A 22,124-nucleotide genomic window follows, 5' to 3' on the forward strand; every position below is an offset into this window, starting at 1 on the left:
TAGCATTTTCATGTACTCTGTAATAATAATGTGTAAAACAAGTTAAAAGAAAAACTGTTCCTAGAAATGATCCCATACCACTAAAAACATGTTGTTATTTTTGTATTTGGAAGGAAGAGCACACATACACATATACATACAAACAAGTTCCTGGTTTGCTAAGCAAAGAACACAGAACCTTAGAGAAAATTCTGGGACTCACCAAACAATAATTGACCTAAAATATTTTACCCCCAAGGCCTTTCTGAATTTCTTTTAAGAAACACTTAGCAGCTGTTAGGGTCTTACTGAATCTAACAAGTCTAAGTTTGTGCTGCACTATAGCTGCACTTATGTAATTGAGACTCATGCAGTATTTACAAAGAACATGTACAAATGCTCTAAAGATTTTGTTTTTTTGAAATGAGTATTACTTTATAGGAAAGTTGAAAGAATAATAAAGAAAACCATTGTATGTCCTACTCCTAGGTTTACCATTTATTAAACATTTTGTTTCATTTGTTTTATCTATCTAAATATATGTGCTTTTTGTATTTCTCTGTATATAATTTATTTTTTCAGAACCATTTAAGTGTAGGTTACATATATCATGGCCCATTAATACCTCAGTATATATTTCTAAGAACAAAGACATTTTCTTACAAAAATATTGTATAATTTAGCATTGATAATATTCAGAAATTTAGCATTGATAAAATTCATTTATCTAGTATACAGTCCATATTCTAGTTTTGTCATTTCCCATTTTGCCCTTGGTAGCATTTTTCCCTCTTGTATACAGAAACTTGTCCAGAGTCAGGCATTGTATCTAGTTGTCAAATCTTTTAAAAAGTCTTTTTAAATCTGGAGCCTTTGTCTTTTATTATACGACCTTTCTGAAAAATAATCCCCAACTTTGAATTCACTGATGTTTCCTCGTGATTAAACTCAGATTACTCATTCTCAAATACTGCATGAGTAATGATACATCCTTCTCATATTATTACATTCAAAGGCTTATGATGTCTTTCTGCTCCTGTTGGCCGTTTTAATTTAGATCTTCTGGTCAAGGTGTTTTCTGGTTTCTGTACTGTATAATTATTATTTTCCCTTTGGAACTAATAAGCAATCTTTTGGAAGAGACAGTTTAAGGCCTTAAACATCGTCATCCTCATTAATCTTTCCCCTCTAGGTTTAGTATCCACTGATAATGGCTTAACCAATCTTGGCTATAGTTGCAAGCCGGTGATTTTTTGTTTCCCAGCCAATCATTTCCTCCAGATTTATTAGTTGACCTTATACTGTGAGGAAGAGTACTATCTTTTCCAGTCTGTCTGCCTTTCTGCTTGCACCTCTTTCTCCATTCTCTCACTCCTTCTCTCATTTTGTGGTCATACTAATGAGTTTTTTCTTTTATTGCATTTGGAATTTGAGTCATAGTAGGAAACCCTATTCCAGACTACAGAGGAATTCACCATCTTCTAAGTATATGGTTTCATATTTTATATTTAGTTATCTAATTCATTAGAAGTTTATTCTGTGGATTACATGACAATTAGATCTAATTTTATCATTTTTCCAAGTGGTTATCCACTTGCCCTACAATCTTTTAATTAATTTTGTCCTGGTTATTTAAGATGCAAGCTTAATTCTAAACTAGATTTGTAGTTAGATAATTTCTGGATTTTTTGATCTATTCCATTGGTCTCTTTATCAATTTGTGTGCCAGTAGCATACTATTCTTTTTTTTTTTTTTTAACTATATTGGCTTGGTAATACAATTTAATATCTTGTTGGGATGATTTCTGTTTATAGGTTTTACTTTTATATTTTCCTAGCTCTACATGCTTGCTTACTTATCTGTATAAACTTTTTTGTTGACTTGTCTAATTCCAAATGAATCTTGTAGAAATCTATTTTGGAATTGCATTAAATTTATAGGTTAACTTAGGAAAACTAACATCTTGATGATATTGAGATGTCTTTCCATTTCTCTATGACTTTTGGGTTTTTAAGGTATTTTATAATTTTCTTTATGTAAATTATGAATGGACACAGAAGAACACACAGCGAATGGACACAGAGAGCAGACAAGGGGGGAATAAAGTTTTAAAAAATAATAAAAATAATATAAACTCCATACACAGAACTCCAAAATATCCCTACCTCCAGATATCTGATATCCAGATTCACCAGTTTTAACATTTTGCCACTCTTCCTGTTTCATTCTATTTATGTATCTATGTATCTATCTCTTCATTTGTTGGTCTCTTTCCTAAACACTTGAGTGTAGATTGTATACATCAAGTTCCTGAAACATTTGATACTGACATGTACTATTCTAAAAACAAGGATATTTATTTATTTAGGTAACATCCTTAAGTGTTAACAAGTTCAAGAAATTTATCATTGATATAAAGTTTACAGTCATATTCAATTTTTTTCATATGTCCCAGTAATGTCCCTTTGAACCTTTTCTCCTCCCTTACTAGGTCTCATCCACATCATGTATGTATTTCTAGGTGGAAGGGCTTTTTAAATATTTATTTTCTTTAAATTTCCAATTGTATTGCATTGTGATTAGAGAATGTCAGTTAGGATATTTCTAAGTAATGGACTTTTCTGATGTGGACGGCCTTAATATATGGTCAGTTTTTATGAATGTAACTGTGTTCTTGAGAAGCTGCCATGTCTGTTATTAAAGTATAGTGTTCCATATAGATTTATGGGACCTACTTTACTATCTTCATCCTGATTAATATATCTACTTATTTTCTTGTCCACTTTCCTTTTATGAGACTGGTTTATTAATGTTTCTTATTTTTACTGGTTGTATCTATCTATTTCTTTTTACATCCTCCTGTAGTTTTTGGATATAGTTGGTGTCTGTGTTTGGTGCATGGATATTCATAATTGTTTAATCTTCACTGTGAATTACACTTTTAGCATTAAGTATCCTAATTTGTCTGATAGAACAATCATAATCCCTGCTATTTTATTATATCTAGTTTTCTGGTATATTTCCACCTTTTCCCTCTCCCTACTCCCTCTTTTTTTTAGCCTTTTTGAATCACAGTATTTTAGATTTATCTTTTGTATACAGCATAGAGTTGGGGTTTAGTTATAAGTCAGTGTTGAATTTTTTTTTTTTTTTTTGGTAGGTGAATTAAGCCCATTTGTAGTTACTCATAAACTGATTTCTTCTATTTTATTTTATTATTTCTTCAGTGGTTCAGAGAATATTTCTTCTAAAATTTTCTTCTCTCTAGTTTCTCTATTATGCTTCCTATTTTTATCCTGTTTCCCTGATCCTTTTCTCTCATTTTCTGTATTAAAAACATTTTGTGTGTGTGTTCTGCAAGATTGCTTTCATTTTATTTTCCAACCCTTCCATTGAATATTTTATTTCAGCAATCACATTATTATTTTTAGTATTCCTTCTTGTTCTAAGTCTCTTTTTATTTATTTATTTCCCATAGCTTTATGTTCTTTTTAGTATCTGTAGTATCTCTTTAGTGGTTCTGAGAATACAATTAAATGAAAATCAATCACTTATGTTTCCTGACTTATCTTTTCTTGGAGGATTATCGTGTGTGTTGTTTATTTATTGATTTCTCTCTTTCATGTTGGAGACTTTTCACAAATATCTGGTGATTTTTTGATCTTTGAGTATCTTTCCATCTTTAAAGAATAGGCAGCACAAAGTTCATTAGGAACCAGACATACATACATGGGTGAAATTTTTCAGTTTAAATTAAGAGTAGACAAGGAGACAACAAACTTCTAAGCTGTTATTTATTCCTGAATATCATAATGTGACTGCCTTTGCCTTGGGCTAACATTGTAAACACTAATCAGTTTTCTTATTAAATTGTTTATTTCTCTAGGGGTCTTTTAAAGTGGAATGCACATCAGTTCAGGTTGACATAGGCTGGATTCTTTTCTATTCCCCAGACTCTTAGTGACATAGTAGACCAAAGTGAAGTAAGCATTAATATATTTTTTTTTTAATTCATTTTTTAAAAAAAATATTACATTAAAAAAATATGAGGTCCCATTCAACCCCACCCCCCCCACCCCCCACTCCCCCCACAGCAACACTCTCCCCCATCATCATGACACATCCATTGCACCCAGTAAGTACATCTCTGGGCATTGCTGCACCCCATAGTCAGTGGTCCACATCATAGCCCACACTCTCCCACGTTCCATCCAGTGGGCCTGGGGGTACCCACAATGTCCCGTAGTTGTCCGTGAAGCACCACCCAGGACAGCTCCAAGTCCCGAAAACGCCTCCCCATCTCATCTCTTCCCCCCATTCCCCGCACCTAGCAGCCACCATGGCCACCCTTCCCACACCAATGCCACATTTTCTCTGTGGACATTGGATTGGTTGTGTCCATTGCACATCTATGTCAAGTGGGGGCTAAGATTCCACATGAATACTGGATGCAATCCTCCTGCTTTCAGTTGTAGGCACTCTAGGCTCCATGGTGTGGTGGTTGACCTTCTTCAACTCCATGTTAGCTGAGTGGGGTAAGTCCAATAAATCAGAGTGTAGGAGCTGAAGTCTGTTGAGGCTCAGGGCCTGGCTATCATATTGTCAGTCCAGAGATTCAAATCCCCTAAATATATCTTAAACCCCAACACCAACTACAATTCCAGTAAAGTAGCATGAAAGGCTTGTGAAAAGAGATCCCATCTGAGTCCAGTTCCATCACCCAGAAACACCAGCTCCAAAGAAGGGCCATCTGACATGGCAGTGAACCCCATAGCATCAATATTTTTTAAAAATGTGAATTTAAATTATGTTTAATATACTTCCTCTTTCAAATGTATCATTTTTGAAACATGCAGTTGCCTTTTGGATATCCTTTAGTATGTAGTTTTGTCGAAATTAATCATATGTTTGTTTCAATTTAAAATTAAAATGCTTTGATGAAACCATCATTTCTTTCTCTTAATGAAAGTAGAGAGAATGTTTAGTTTACAAGTGTACATTTTTATATTGATTGTTAAAGAAGAGAGGGTATAACTTCTGCGTAATAGTGTATTTAACTATGAAAACTTCTCATTACTTACCAGTAAAGTTAAAGATAATATGGAAAGTTGTTGCTAAGGTGGTATATTCATTTTCTAGGACTGCCATAACAAATTGCCACAAACTGCATTGCTTAAATGGCAGACATTTATTCTCTCACAGATCTGGAGTCCAGAAGTCTGAAATCAATGTGTCAGCAGAGTCATACTCCATGTGATGGCTAGGGTTCTTGTCCTTCCAGCTTCTGGTGGCTCTTAGAGTTCCTTGGCTTTTGGCAGCATAACTCTAGTTTCTGCCTCCATCATCACATGGTCGCCTTCCCTGTGTGTCTGTATGCCTTTTCCTTTTCTGTCCTTTATTACTAGATTTAGAGCCCATCCTAATCCACCATAATCATATGTTGAGATCCTTTAATTATATCTGCAAAGACTCTTATTCCATATAAGGTCACATTCTTAGCTTCCAGGTGCCACTATTCACCTCACTACAGGTACTGTGGATATTTATTATGGGACTTTGTGCTGAGTGTAGTCTTATTTAACTATATGACTTGGGATCAATTTTATATAAGTTGTCTAGATCTTGGGTTCAACATTTCTAAGGTGAATAGGTTGGCTCAGATGCTCTTCTACCAAGTTCTAGCTGAAAAATAAATGATGATGAGTTAATTTTATACTTGGGGCTATTTTGATACATAAAGGCAAATTATTATACTAGTTCATCTGCCTTTGGGCAGTCACAGTGTTGACTTATTTCTTAATCTCTGTTCTATATGAAAACTTTTATGTTCCAATTCATATTTCTGGAAGAGTTATAGTAGCTGAGAAATAGAACTTCTATCACCCATCCATGTTTTTATACTGTTTTACAGGAGCAAGAACCAAAGGAAGGGAAGGTAAAAAGTGATGTATGCTAGTTCTAAATGGAATATCAATTTGAGGGTCATGGGATGATGGTATAATTGTACTTGAATTAGGGCTCAACAATTAAGGAAATCAGTGATTAGTTAGACTCAACCTTTCCAGATTAACAAATGTCCTAATAAAAATAAATACAGCTAAAAATGTTACATGAGAATTTGAGTTAAAAGAATAAAGTGTCAAAAAGTACTATCCTTCCTTCTAAGAGAGAAGTCAGTAATATTTGTTAAAAAATGAATAACCCTTTGCCATTGTTTTGCAAATGAGAGTCCTTTATTTTATTAAGATTCATTATAGGGCCCTCTTTTGGAAGCTAATATTTTTTGTAAGTTTGAATTTTGATGTCCTGTTTTTTTTCCTTAAAATAAACCCAATAACAGTGATTATAAATATATAGTGCCTGTTTTTCTTTAATGTGGTATTAATTGCTAATCTTTATTAAGCATTTATTATTTATTCATTTTACATTTTTAAAAAATTTATTATTCCCCCCCATCTCTCCACCCTGCATCTAAAAATTTTTTTTGCTGTCTGTCCATGCACTGTGTGATCTTCTGCATCTATTTCTCTTTTTGTCCTCTCTTCTCATCTTTCTCCTCTAGGATTCACTGGGATTCGATCCTGGGGAACTCTGATGTGGAGAGAGTTTCCCTGTAAGCTGCAACACCTCAGTTCCTGGTCTCTGTGCTTCACCTTGACTCTCCCATAGTGCTTGTTTTTATCAAATACTGATTTCATACTTTGACTAAGTTATAAAAATTTCTTGTATTTAATGTGCAACGTTTAATGTAATACCTTTGTGGGGAGTCAAGTAATTATACATTTGAATGACTTGCTATAGGTTTTATATTGAAGCATTATTATTCTTATGAGTAGGCACAAATATGAATAAGATTTCTTTTTCTTTTCACAGCAAGACGTGAGTGAGTTTACACACAAATTATTAGATTGGTTAGAAGATGCCTTCCAAATGAAAGCTGAGGAGGAGACGTAAGTTACCGTGAAGTTTAGTGATGGCATTTTAAGAGGACAATACATAGCATTAATTTTTCCTCTTATGTATTCAGTGTCAATGGAAGAAGTAAAACACTGAAGTAGAATAATGGAAAACCAAATATTAACTATATTATTGACAAGTTGTTTGTAATTTGTGACCACACGTGCTGGATAGCTTTCAGTTTTGACATGAAGATCAGAATTTAGCCAGAAAGATCTGAAAATTGAGTCTTCAGTTTAATCCTCACATACCCAATACGTGTCCTTAGATTCAATGGTCATTTTCTGTGAGGAGGAACCATTAGTAATGTGGAAAGAAATAGGAGTGTTAGTTCTCATGAAGTGCTTTCATATGGAAACATGAGTACAGGCAAATGAAGCTCCTTGTCATGCCCTAGCTTTTTATTCTCTACCCATTGGACCCATTAAAACTTTACATCTTTTTAAAATGTGACTGGCCTCTTTAGAGGAAAAAATGAACACACTTTTAGTGTGGTCCTGCTGCCACCCTCATGAGTATCTTCTTGAAATACTGGTGGACAGTTTAGACTTTCTCAGCATTGGACTATGACGTGTCTGCAAGATGCTGTAGTCAAATTAATACCTAGAATATAGCATATCCAAGACTGAAAATTCTCTGCCTTCTCTTTTTCTATTTTTAAATTATACCCAGCATCATTGTCCAAGAGAAAGGTTATTACGTGTTCTGCAGAGTAAATTAAAATGAAGATGTTGCATTGTTAACAACAAAGTGATGTCCCCGAATCTTAATATGACCACCTTTCATTACCAAATTTCCAGAGAAGAATTAAGTTCCCAAATTGCATCCCCTGATCTTTTATGATAAAGTTCAAAGAAGTTAAGGTCAGAAATAAAAATTTTTTGCCCTGTGGTTGTATTTTAACTAAAAAGAAAAACTGTTTCCCATTGTCTTAGTGTGTTCAGTCTCAGCTATAAGTCTGCCATTTCCATGCCTGAATTGAGTTGGGTTCTATTGAAGCCTTGACTGTCTTCCATTGATGTAATTTGTGTAGTACTTCAGATGTGGGATTTTGTATGGTTTAATTTTAGAGTTGAGAGAATTATTAGGATACAAATTATGAACATTGGCCCCTTACCTTTGAAACTTAGAAACAAAACAAAAGCAAAACTTCAACCCCTTTAGTAGTGGGTCCAGATATGTTACTATTCCCAGAATCTAGTGTTAGTGCAATCCAATTTTTGCCAAGGACTGCAGCTGAAACTCAGGCAAGTATGGTAGAATGAGAAAATCTCATTGACTTAGTTTTAGTGAGTCATTAAGGGGCAGTTGGTTAGAGATAGTGCTCTATGACCTTAAACTCAGTTGAGAGAAATCTTTCAAGTGATTAATTTATGGCACTAAGTTTACAATATCTGAAGGAATTAAAAATCAATTCTTTATTAACCATCTCCTGTCATAGAAAGTGGAATTTAAGAGCTTTTTTCTTCTTGGTACATTCAGAAGTTTTTGATGCTATTCTTGTCCACCACATTTAAAACTCTTTAGTTGCATTCTCCTTATGAACTCCAAGTTGTTTGGAATGGAATTATGTAAGCCTGTGAAATTTGCCTCATAGGTTACTTTCTTGCCTTTTATTAATTTCATCTGGAAAATCTATCCCCATTAGATTGGTATATTGAATTTTCTGTTGATGCTTCTGAAACCTGAATCCCAGTGTCCAATGACGATTATAATCTTGACATATGTTCTTTCTTCCATTTCTGAATGTTCCAGTTCCTGAATATGTTTTTCTATATCTTGTTTGGGTGGTATCTGTCTCTAGGGTTCAGTGACCTACCTTCCTTCCATTTTTCTTGCCTTGTTTCTTTTAGGAAGGCTAGGGTCAAGTTTCAACAGTTTAAATTACTTCTTAGCCTCCACCTCAAGCAGGACCAACCCTATTGGAAGAATTTGAGTGTCTTCCTGTTCTTTCACTTTGTTTTCTGGCCAGTATGTTGGGTATTTCTACCTCACTCCTCTCATACTGTCCTGATAGGTTCCTCATAATGAGAGTTTGTGAAATCTTAGTTAGGAATAGGCCCAAATCATTTGTGATTCAAATATAACTTGTCTACCTTCACATCTCAAAGTTGGAGGATTCTATCATGGTTAATTTCCTGCCAGACTAAGTGTTTTAGTTGGCCAGGGCTGCTAGGAGAAATTCCACAAACTGTTTGGCTTCAACCATAGGAATTTCTTGTTTCACAGTTTTGGAGGCTAGAAGTCCAACATCAAGGTATTTACCAGGCCATGCTTTCTCCCAGAGTCTGTAGTGTTCTGGGAATGGCTTGCCAATAATCTGTGTCATTCCTTGGCTTGCGGATACCATTACATGGTGATTGCTCCTTCTCTGCCTTCTTTTAAGTGATCAACTGTGTCCATGTTTCCTCTCCTTATCAGGACTCCAATCTGTGGTGTCAGGACCATCCTCATTCAGTTTGGTCACACTTTAACTCATAACATCGTCTAAGGTCCTGCTTACAAAGGATTTGTACCTGCAGGCCTGAGGATTAGCAGGACTTTTGTGGGGACATGATTCAAACACCAACAGTCTACTCTCTGGACCCAAAAAGGCATGTTCTTACCATATGGAAAATATATTCACCCAGTTCAAAGTCTCATCAAAATCTTTTAAGGCTGTGGTCTGTCCGGAGCCAAAATACCTCTCTGTCTGTGGACCTGTGATACCTAGCAGACAAGTTACTTGCTTCCAAAATATACTGGCGAGACAGGCATAGAATAAATATTCCCATTCCAAAAAGGAGAAATTGAAAGGAAATATGGGTCACACATTCCAAGCAAGTCTGAAACCCAGCGGGGGCAAAGTCTAGTAGAGTTAGAGGTTTGAGAGTCACCTGTGGATCAATGCTCTGTCCTCTGGGCCTGCTGGAGTAGCAGCCCACGCTTTCCAGTCCCTGGGGCAGTAGCCATGCTTTTTAATGCCCGGACCTGGGCCCCATCCTCTACAAACATGCTCTCTACAATTGTCAGGGCATACACTCCACCCTCTCTGAGCACCAAAGTGGCAGCCACACTTTCTCTGAAGGCCAAGGAATAGGCCCTACCCTTTCCTAGCACCAGGGTGGTGGCCATGCTCTCCCCAAGTACTGGGACAGAAGGTCTACTCCTTTTAAATGCTGGGGCAGCAGCCCTTCTCTTTTGACCTGAGGAAATCCCTTCTGTGCACACTTTTGCTTCCATGGTTCTGCCCTTGAAGTTATTCTTCCTTCATTTTGTCCTGTTTCTGTCCCTTTCAGTCAAGGCTGGCAGTGCTTTTGCTCAAACAAATTTCTCAGAAGCCTTGTTGGTTTTCTGTGCTATTCAGGGAGATTCAAGCCATCAAACAAAAGGATATTTTATTGATCCTACCTAGATAATTATATCTCCAATGCTGATTTCCTGTGAGACTATGGATTGCATCCATGACTCATACACTTCATCTTCTTAGCTGTACATTTACACCCTTGCTCAAAGCCATGTTCACTGGGGGGTTTACCTCCTAGAAACTCATGTAAAGCCATGGTAGAACTGCATCCAGTCCTAGTCTTAAAGTATGTTATCTGGATAGGCTGAGAATTTTCCAAATCATCAAGTGCTGGTTCCTTTTTGCTTAACAGTTCAATCCTATTTTATATCTCCTTTCTCATTTTACTTTAACCAGCAAGGAGAAACTAAACCTTCTACACTTTGCCTGAAAATTTCCTCAGCTAAATTTCCAAGTTTATCACTTAAAGTTCTGCCTTCCATCTCACATTTGAATACAATTTTGCCAATATCTCTGCACTTTATAACAAGGATCAGATTTCCTCCAGTTTCTAATAGCACCATCATAATTTCCTTCTGAAACCTTCTTGGTAGTATCTTTACCATCCATATTTCTGCCAACAGTCTTTTCAAGGCAATTTAGGCCTTTTGCATTAAGTACCTCAACATTTCTTCCATCCTCTTCCCATTACCCAATTCTAATGGCCATTTCACATTTTTATGTATTTGCTATAGCAATACCCTGCTGTATGTGTGTTAAGTCAGCCAAAGAGGTGCTGGTGCAAAGTACCAGAAATCTCTTGGCTTTTATAAAAGGTATTTATTTGGGGTAAAAGCTTACAGTCCAGCTCAAGGTACCATAAGAGGTACTTTCTCATCCAAGTTAGTTGCCACATGTTGAAGTAAGATGGCAGACCTGGTCTCTCCTTCCTTTGTCCTCTTAAGGCTCCGTGGGCTCAGCTTCTTCTCATCTCAGCTATAGACTGGCATAGGGTTTGTTTATTTCTGGGTTTCCTCAGTTCAGCTCCTCTGTTCTCGTTAGCTGCATGCTATCAGTCAACTGGTTCATCTCTCTTTCTGGCACTGCAAGATCAGAGTTCTCTCTTCTGCCATGTCTGTGGACTCTTTCTTCCTGTGCCTTCTAGGGTTTCTTTGAGTGAGTGTCCATTTTTATAGCCAATCAAGGGGGCGAGGACTCAACCTTATGTCACGCCCTACTGATGTGGTTGAATCAGAGCCCTAATCTTAACATAATCAAAGAATTTTCAGCTGAATCTAATACAGTCAAAGGGTATCACACCTAGAGGAACAGACCAGTTTACAAACATAATCCTTATCTTTTTTGGGGGGTTCATAAATAATATCAAATGGCTACAGTATAGTACCCCAAACTGGTGAATTCTTCAGAGAAACAGAGCCAACTATATATATAGGCTTATGTAACCATGGGGGCTGGCAAGTCCAAACTATGTAGACAGACTGCACAGCAAGCTGGAAACTTTAAAAACGGTGAAGTTGAAGTCCTTGGTTCAAATCCCCAGGGGAAGCTAACTGGCTAAAATTTCTGGCAAGAACTAATGCCTAAGTTGAGTCCGAATTCCTTTTCTTTCGAGAATTCTAGTCACATAAATAAAGGCCCACCTTCATTTAATTTGGCCACATCTTAACTAATAGTATCTTCAAGAGTCTTTTTTACAAATGAGTTCACACCCACAAGCCTGGGGTTTAGGATTGGATCATTTATTTTGAGGGGAATATGATTCAGTCCTCAGCACCAACAGAAACCCTCATCTGGGTGATCTTTGGCTGTCGTCTCTGGCTCTTCTTTATAAAGCTCTACTCCTTGTACCTTTCCTTAAGAGTTCTAATGCCAAAAAACATATTGAAATTGACCCCTCAGCATGTGAACAGTGTTTCTATTCCCATCCATGATAATTGTGTCTCTTTGAAGTTTTCTCAGTAATTTCATTGTTTTATTCTGAAATGTCTAGTTTTTTCTCTTTAATACATCTGTTTTCTGTATGCACTCCATAGAATATCTTACTTCAACACATTATTCCCCCACTTGCTTTTATCTGTAATTTTAGAAAAGTTCCCCTTGACTGTTTCCTAAATCCTTGTTTCTATAAAAGGACCAGTCTCTTCTGATTTCATATCTTGCTTATTGTTTATTTTTTGATAATTTCTTTGGGTCATAGTCATCTTGTCTCATCTAATAACCACTAAATTATCTTCTCTTTCTCTAAAACATTTTAAACAGAAGCTAGAACTGTTTGATTTCATCTGAAATCTTAAGTCTCATTGAAAGTGTGCCCTTCTCTTTCATTTCTCAGAAATTTTCAGTTTGTTTTTGCAGTTTATAACTTTAAAATTATTTTTAAACTGCTATGCTCCGCCTGTCCCTAGCAGCGCTTTCTATTCAGGTGTCATGGCAAGTCAGGTTGTGCATATGTAGAGGTATTAATCCTGTTTCTCTGAACATGCGAAAACATATCTTTATTCCCCCAGAATAGTCTGTACATATCATCTGTGTACTAATTACATTTAAAAGGTTGGGAAGCAGTGACCAACAGAAGTCTAGGTTACACTATCGCGGCCCTAGTCCCTTGTGCTTTTTCTGTGCCAAGTTAATTCCCAAGGCAAAAGTGTCCCTGTTACTAGTTTTCCTTAGTGACATCATTTGGTCTTTTATTTTTACCTCATTCTAGTTTTTTTCCTGCCTTTATGCAGGTTGTGACTGTATCACTTCCACGATGAGATCTTCATGTCTTTTTTTTTTAAGATTATCTATCTATCTATCTGTCTATCTATCTATCTGTCTGTCTGTCTGTCCATTCATTCATTTATGTCTCCCCTACCCCAGATGGTTCTCTCATCTGTCTGCTCATTGCTTGCTTGCCTTCCCAGGAGGCACCGGGAACCTAACCTGGGACCTCCTACATGGAGGCGAGTGCCCAACAGCCTGAACCACATTCACTCCCTGCAGGCTGCGGCATCTGCTGGCTTATGGCAACTGCTTGTTTAGGCATTGTGGCGGGTGTGATGTCTAGCTCATTGCAGCAGATGCAATGTCTGTGTGTCTTGTTTAGGTGCATGTGGTGTAGGTGGGCGCATAGCTAGTTGAACCACATCTGCTTCCCCTCATGTCTTTTTAAATAATCATCAGTTGTGTTACTTGCTTTTCTGTGGGTGTAACCACAGTCTAGTTCCCTAAGATTAAGAAGCTTCAATGCATAAGTAAGAGTAGGATCTTGAAAGGCTGCAGAGAAGGGCATGGTAGACGATTTCTGGATGATTTCTGCCTGAATCCTGAAGGAAAGTGAATGTTTACCACAGGTAAGAGCAGGCTAGAAATTCAGTCAGGAAGGTTTGGAAAGGATTTGGAAAGAGAGCTCCAACATCAGCCAGTTATGCTCAATACCTTCTGCCAAAGTCACTGATCAGATGTGTCATTTCTTTTTCCATGTGATGTATGTGTGAAAGGTATGGAGAGAGGTAGGGATTGTTGCTTTTCTTCATAGTAATATGAGGCCATGGAAATGGAGGTTCTTATTCATGTTTATGTCTAAATATTCATAGACTTTTATATCAAGAGAAACAGTCTTTGGATTATTCCTCTTTCCCACATAAATTTTAAATCCTTTTTATAAAAAATAGTTTATGTTTTTATTTAAAATAATTATGGTATGAAATAAATAGTTTCTGTAGAGTAAAAATATTTGGAGATACATGGGCTTTGGAATCAGATTTGAGTTCAGATTTTAGCTTGAATACTTACAAGTTGGATGAATTTGATCAGATTACTTAATACACTCTATAGTTTTATTATCAAAAACTCGAGATAATAGACTAAGGTAATGCAGAACTAACAATCCCAAAACTTTAGGGCTTAAATTGTGTCCTTAGATGTGCCCAATGAGCGTATGCAAGGGTCTGCTTATCTGTTCACTCAGGGCCCCAGGTTGACAGAGACTTTATCTTCTCACATGCTTCTGGTATTGCCACAGCAGTTGTATATACTGGCTCTCTGTTTCTCTCGGAGTTAACACCTATCATTTCCACTCATATTTTGTTAGACAAAGCAAGTTATAAGGCTTGCCACATTTCAAAGTGAGTGGGAAAATGCATCTCACTATGTACTTGAAAGAGAAGGATTAGAATTCTTTTTGATTAGTGAAAGACTTTCCACGCCACCTCATAGAATTGTTATAAGGATTAAGTACTTAGCACCACTTGGTCTAAGGGTTAAATGATGGAGCATATAACACTTAACATAGGACAAAACAGGACATCACTGGTGATAACCATTGTTTTTGGATGGTATGCATTCTTACATGTAAAAACAGGAAATTAAAATATTAAAATTTTGTAGAAATTTGTTCTGATTGACAGTGACTTTCCACCTTCCCAACAAGTCCAAACAAACATGTATGTTGCAAATAAAGAGTATGATATTTACATTTATACTGATAATATAAAGAGCAAGCATTTGTTGAGCACGTTTTGTGTCAGGTACCTTTTAAAATGTGTTGACTATGTTAACACATTTTAACCCTTACAACAATCCTGTGAGTTAAATGACCATTATTACCCTTAGATTATAGGTGAAAAAATGGAAGAGTAAGTACCTTGCCCAAAATAACAATATAAATAGCAGAGGTGAGTGCAATGTAAATAGCGGAGGTGAGTGAATGAGAATGACATAAATGCTACCATTGTAGCTTATATTTACTTAAGTAATATATATTATTTATAGGTCCAAAAATTATAATTACATTTATATTTTTTGAAATGTTTTAGGGATGAAGAGAAGCCAAAGAACCCAATGGTAGAGTTGTTCTATGGACGATTCCTGGCCATGGGCGTACTTGAAGGTGGGCTTACATGTTTATTTTTTATTACAAGTGAAAGGATATGATTATTATTCTCTAGCTTCTTTGTTTTGATAGTGACTTTGTATTTGTTGAGTGGATTTTACTTTTAATTGCCGTGCTGTCTAGTAGTTCCTTTTGCATTGCTACTACTAATTAATTTATATAGAGAACATAGAATCAAGTGAATGAAAAGGAAGGTACAAAGTGCATTATTACATGCTAAGTGATACTGTAGTTAATGTTACCCTGATGTTCTTTCCAGTGAGAAGACTTCTTTTACTTGTGAATTGTTGGAATACAGAGATTAATGGGGCAATTGGTTGATCCTTTGAAAGAGGATATTGAAGTTGAAACATTGGGATTGGTATGATATGGTTACTTTGTTTTGAAGGATTTCAAGTCTGTGCATACTCACCTCCTTTTGAAGGTCGGACTTAGGAATTCAGCGTAGTTAGGGTATTTTTTCAGTGATTATTAAATTTTTTAGGCCTTGTTTTCACGAAATGGTTATACTCTGTCTTTTGAAAAATTTGTTACCTGTTTTTTATTATCTGATCTAAGCACATTCTCTTGGTATTCCTAGGAAAAGCAGGGAACTGGACTCATTAGATATACTGCATATAATATTACTGAGTCTCAGTGATTGACTCTATCACTGTATATGGGTCAGCTGATGCAACATACCAGAAGTCAGTTGGTTTTTATAAAGGGTATTTGCTTGGGATGGAAGCTTACAGTTACCAGGGCATAAAGCACAACTTATTTCCCTCACCAAATATTTTGCCACGTGTTGGAGCAAAATGGCTGCCATTGCCTGCCAGGGTTCAGGCTTCCTAGGTTCTTCTCTTCCAGGGGCTTGCTTTTCTCTGGGCTCAGATTTCCTTTCCTCCCAGTGCTCTCTTCTCTCCAGGCTCAGGGTTCCTTTCTTCCCAGGGCTTGCTTCTCTTTCATCACAACCAAGCTCCTCTGTGCTTACTTCCTGGGATCCAGCTCAAGACTCCAACCTCTCTTCTCTGCAGTGTAGTTTCTCTGTGAGTCCCTACCCATCAAGGGAGCAGGGACTGAACATCATACTGATGTGGCCCAGTCAAAGCCTTAATCATTATTTATTCAAGTAAAAGTAAAACCTCTGAATCCAATTACACTCTAATATGCCCAGAGCGAAAGACCTTTTTACAAACATAATCCAATATTTCTTTCTGGAACTCATCAATACAGTCAAACTGCTATAATCACTTTTGGAAAATTGTTTTTCCTTCTTGATCTTAAGTAATGGGTTTCCAGGAAATTTCATTTGAATATAATTTTATAGTATGGGATTTGGAAAGAGGCAGACTGAAAAATTAAGTCCTGCATTGCAGAGGGTATTTTGAGGTGTCAGTACTTTGTTTGCTTAGGTGCTAAATATTCATTATTCAAGTGGGATATTTTATTCCAGTTTGGGATTGGGTTTTATTAAAATACGTCACTTGTCACTGAGTGTTTGAAATCTTTATACTCTAAGGCATTCTTGGTTGTCACAACTGGATGTGGAAGTTGCTGCTGTTATCTAATGGAAGTCAAGGATGCTGCTGAATATCCTATAATACACAGGGCAGACCCCACAATAAAGAATTATTCAGGAGAAAATGTTAATGGTGCTCATGTTGTACTTCCCTATACCCTCTTGGTTAAAAAAAATCCTGCTCAGTTGATTATTCTGTCATCAGATAATACTGTCATCTTTGATGAAATCATCAGTTGACGTCATCATTGCCTCTCATTTTTTAATTGGAAATTGACTCACAATTATCCTCTCCTCTCTAAGTCCTGCCATCAGCTTAGGATTTCACTGCCCATAAAGATAATTCATTATATATGCCTTGTTTTTCATTTCCTTGATTTCTTCATTGCCATTGACTTTCTCCTTTAGTCTCCTTTAACTCCAGCTTCTAACTCCCCAGGTAATACTCTGTCATTGCAAATTCAGTATCTCTGATAACAATAATTCAACTCTTCTACCATAACTTTTTCTAAGTTGTTTTTTGCTTTATGTTTTTTTTTTTTTTTTTTTTTTTGCTAAAGTACTCTATTGAAATTATTTCTCAACTTCCTCAGAACATTTAGTTTATTGAGCCTTTGGCTTTGTTCTTATGAGCCCTTTCCTGTATTTCCTTCCTTGTTGAACATTACCACCACTTATAAATATTTAAAACTCTCCCCTTTGCTCTTCTGGCACCACCTGGCTGGCTGTTTTCTCACTTTAATTAAATTATTCATCTTTTCTCTACATGTACTGTGTACCTGGATGTTGCTGGGGAAAAGTCATACAAATGGGCTGATAATAATGGATCATGAGTTTGTAGTGCTACTCAGCTCCACTGGTCCCAACCTGCAGGCCTACCTAAAAGTCATATTTGTTTTGTTTAATCTTTCTTTTCTTCCATTTTCTGCAACAACTATTTCCATCTTTTCCACTCTTAACCTTATAATAATAAACAATTTTTTGGGCATAATTTTATGTGCAGTTAATGTGTATATATGTCTTTCTTCCAAGAGTCTGAGAGTTCCCAGCACCGAAATTACATAATTCTCTTGTTCACTGTGATATATACTCAGTGCTTAGCAAAGCATATTGCCTTTAGAAAGTACTTGTGGAAAGAATGAATATATATGTACTTGTATATGTGTATGTATAATTTATATATATGTATAATTTATATAAATGAGTAAGAATGTACCTGTATACATGTGTAAACCAACAGAAATAGTACACTAATTCACTGATTTCTGATTAGTCAGTATTTCACTTTTCATATTTAGGAGATAATATATGTCACCATTTACTTTTACTAGCTAAAAAGCCATATTGAGAAACACAAATTTAATTAATTTCTCACCCCCCCCCAATAGGTAAGAAATTTGAAAATACTGAAATGTTTGGTCAGTACCCACTTCAAGTCAATGGGTTCAAAGATCTGCATGAATGCCTAGAAGCTGCTATGATTGAAGGAGAAATTGAGTCCTTACATTCAGAGAATTCAGGAAAATCAGGCCAAGAGGTGAGTTTAGCATCTTTATTATTTCTTTTTTCCTCCCTCAGAGTCTTTCCTACAATGCTTTAAAGCACAATTTAAGGATCTAATTATGCAGCTACCTAATAATTGAGAGAATATTCAGAAAATCTGTTTGGATTTAATTACAGCAATTTAAACATTTAGGAAACGTATTGTGCACAATCAGTATACTCTGTAATCTATGTTAATTTCTCATTTAAATACTTTATCTCAAAATTTTCTATTAAAATCCTGCTACCACATTGTTCAGTCTGAAGTACTTTTTAAGTTTTTCTTTTAAGATTTTATAATCCAAGTACCAGCCATTAGCAAAATGCTAGTAAGGAGAAAAACTCTGATATTGGGGTGAATTTTATGTAGCTACATATTGCTTACATCAAATATTATTGGAATTTATTCAGGCCTAAATAGACTATATGCTACCCCACTCCCCTTGTAAAGTTGCCATGCATTGTATGAAGGGCAGATGGATGAGCTTTTCTCAGAAAAGGGGTAATTTTAAAAATATATCATAAGTCTATTTATCTTCATCTCCCCCCCCCCCATTTCTGTCTCCCCTTCCATCTGTATAACTGTCCATCCACTCATGTATCTGTCCATTGGGGAATGTTAGTGTTGTAAAGCAAAGGTGAGAGATGGGCTCCAAATTAGTCATAGTTAAGCAATTTCTGTTTTGTTTATATGTAAGGTTCATATGTGAGGTATGTATCTATATCTGTCTCATTCACACTATAATCCCTAGTGGATAGCATGGTTATTGCCAATGGGATGGCATAAAACATATTTATTGAATGACTAAATGAAATGTATCAGTGCTTAGAAAAATTTCTGAGATCCTTAGCCCCGAGTGTGCTTAGTAAATATTAAATAATGTTATCTCTGTGTTTATCTAAAAAAGGTATTTTGTTCTTGTTTCTTTGAGAATAAAGTGCTCTTACGTGAACTTGAATGTTTTTAGGAAAGATAAAGTTAACCCTTTTCTGTCTCTGCTCTACCTTCAGTTTCCCCTTCCCCTATACACCCAAACAAACCAAAAATATTTACTAGCATCAGTTGGACATGTCTTTTTGTAGCATTTTGTTGAGAGAGAGTATATTTGAAATTGTTTTTCTGTCTACATTATAGATTGTCCACGTCAGTGATTTAGGGGCCTAGGCTCCACTTCAAATTTATAAAATCACAGTCTAGGAGATGTTATGGGGCACATAGACAATAGTTCCACAGGTGCTTCTGATATAGACATCAAATGAACATTTAAATTACACTTATTTATTTTATTCATTGGAAACAGATCTCTAAAGAATGTTACTTTCCCAGGATCCCACAATAGGATAAGAAAGCAGAACCCATAAAGTCTGATCTGATGTTTGCTTTTAAATAAAAGGGTGATGGGTTGAAGTCAGGGGATCAGGTTGGCATATTCCTTATGGTGTCAGAGTGACTTATAAGTGAAATACACTATTTTTCTTACGTATTCCTAACTTGTAAAAATGATTTTATCTTACCTTAAATCTGAATCTTTATTTTTAAAAAAATATCTTAGTTTGTCCCTCATTTTTTTTAACAGCTTCATTCTCTGAATGCCCTAGATCTGCAGTATATATTCTCTGCCTAGGTTTTTCCAGCAAACCTGAGGAATAAAATGGTTTATCATCTTTGAATTCAGAAGCTTTTTAGCAGTCGCAGTGATAGCAAATTTGATTCTTTATTCCCTAGATTTCCTGGAGATAGTAGTTTCAATAATAATTCAACCTAGTTAAAGAGACTGTTAATTACAAAGGTAGAATATCCTTAAAAGTTTTTAATCACAAATATAAATTATGATCTTATTTCAAATCTAGGACATAGGGAATAGGAAACATAGGTAATCTGACCTTCAGTCTTCAGAATTGCCCCAATTAAAACATTCACTGGCCTTTACCAGTTTAAATTTATGCAATGTCATACCCAGAGACTACTGAAAAAATTAAAAATGATTCTATATAATATATAACTACTTAGAAAATATTTTTATCACAAATTTTAATTAAATGGTATGCAATTTTTAGATGTCAGACTTTTTTAGAAACTTGGAGATATTTTTGATTGCCTGTTGAGGGAAAAATTTTCAAATAGTATATGTCTCACTTCCAGTGTTGGTATTCATTGCTGATAATATGATATATATACTTTCAGGCTTTTTCTCTACACATATAAGTATTTGTATGTGTCTGTTTTGAAACTTGTATTTTTCATCAGCAGTTTCACAAGCATCCCTCCATTTTAGTTTATAGCTTTACACTGTTTTTTAACATCTGCATAATATCACATAGCCTGCATTTATAAAATTAAATTGATTTAATTATTCTATGAGGCAGTAGTTAGATGAAAATCTGTTTAAAATATTGTCTTTCTGTTGAACACTTAGGAAAAACATAGAATAGCTAAACTCTTTAGGTACCAGGGCACACATTTGAAAATGTATCTTCTGCCAAATTTCCCTTTACAGAATTGTATCAAATTATATTGAATTGCTGGAAAATTTTTTATCATTTAAAGTGTGAAAGGGCAAATGAGTGAAGGTACTTAAATGACTATAATTACTTTTTTAATTGGAATAGAATGTTCCTCCTCTATTGCTTAATTTACATCCCAGATTTGTTTATTACTGTTCTGGGGAATGTGAACTGGTGTTCTCTGTTTTTTTTTACAGTAATGTTACAAAAGCCAAGTATTTTAAACAACTTAATAGAAAAAACAACTATTGAAATCCATAAAATCATTACCTTCCTTCTAGAAACTTTGTTAACAGTCATGTTATCTCTAAATAGGGGCAACTTTATTCTTCCTTTCCACTCTGTGTGCCTAGTTTTTCCTTGCTATATCACGTTTAGCACTGGTTGATTAAGAAGGCGAGTATGAACATCCTTACCTTGTTTCTAATCATAGGGAGAAAATATTTCAGATTTATAAAGCCAGTTAATATATGCAGATCATTTATGTTATCATTGCTTATTATGTAAATTAAGTGCTTTAGTCACTGCAAAAATATATTTCTCCTCTGGATTAATTTTGTAATGCAAAAATATATATATAAAATAAGATGTTTACAGTTTGGAGAATCAGCATCATTTTTACCTTTAATGACATCTGTCCCAATAGCACTGTATACCAGCTAGGTAACAGAGAAGTAAATTAATAGTCTTTCGTTGAATGGATAAAAAGTTGTTTTGAAAGAAAAAGTCTCATTGTTTTATATTATTTAAAATTATAGCTATTGTGCTGATATATATGAGTGCATTTTATAGTCTTGCAATTGCAAACTAGATTTACCCATGATAATTTTTAAAATAAATTTAGGGATTGTATGGTTAACTTGTCCTTACCAGTTTAGAATGAGAAATGAAATTCTTGCACTCTTGTAGTAGGAAAAAGCTGTCAAATAGAGGAGAACTGCGTCCGTAGAGATGTATTACATAACAAATACATTATGAACATCTTTAGTAAGTTATGGAAACTATGTTCTCGCCTTATCATGATATTATAGAGATGTATACTCCCAATTTGGGTCATTTCATTTTTCCTGGTCATTATAAGTACCTGTGACTTAAAATATGGAATTATTTATTTTTAATGGTGACAAAGGATTGCAACAAACTATGAAAGTAATAGTTATGATAACTCTGCTTACTTGGATGTAATATCTGCATATTCTAAGCTATAATAGAAAATACTATCTTACAGTGCTGAAGGTTTTCTTAGTGGTATATATGTGGTATGTTTTAATTCTTAATGTTAATTTTAGTTGTGGATTAGAACTAACTTGAAAAATTCTTACCAATATCATGTAAGAACAAAATAAATAAGTTTTATTTGCTCATCAAATGTTAAAACTTAGGATTGATTTCTGATGTTAGTTATTTCATAACTTTAGTTTATTTCAGCTAATATCCATATAAATCAAATTCCTTAAACCTTATTTTTTGGCAAAAG

The 22,124-nt window shown here is 35.2% G+C and overlaps 1 protein-coding gene across 8 annotated transcripts in view; it reads left to right on the top strand.

Moving 5' to 3' along the window:
- Nucleotides 1-22,124, top strand: part of USP25 (ubiquitin specific peptidase 25) — a 164,568-nt gene that overhangs the window by 79,736 nt on the left and 62,708 nt on the right. For all 8 annotated transcript variants that reach the window (XM_012526815.4, XM_004462644.4, XM_012526814.4 and 5 more), the window contains 3 exons: nucleotides 6,854-6,930; nucleotides 15,023-15,096; nucleotides 17,989-18,137. In XM_012526815.4, the coding sequence (XP_012382269.1) occupies nucleotides 6,854-6,930; nucleotides 15,023-15,096; nucleotides 17,989-18,137 (300 nt within the window). The remainder of the gene's footprint in view (nucleotides 1-6,853; nucleotides 6,931-15,022; nucleotides 15,097-17,988; nucleotides 18,138-22,124) is intronic.

The sequence above is a fragment of the Dasypus novemcinctus genome, chromosome 4 (genome assembly GCF_030445035.2).
Source record: "Dasypus novemcinctus isolate mDasNov1 chromosome 4, mDasNov1.1.hap2, whole genome shotgun sequence".
Taxonomy (NCBI): domain Eukaryota; kingdom Metazoa; phylum Chordata; class Mammalia; order Cingulata; family Dasypodidae; genus Dasypus; species Dasypus novemcinctus.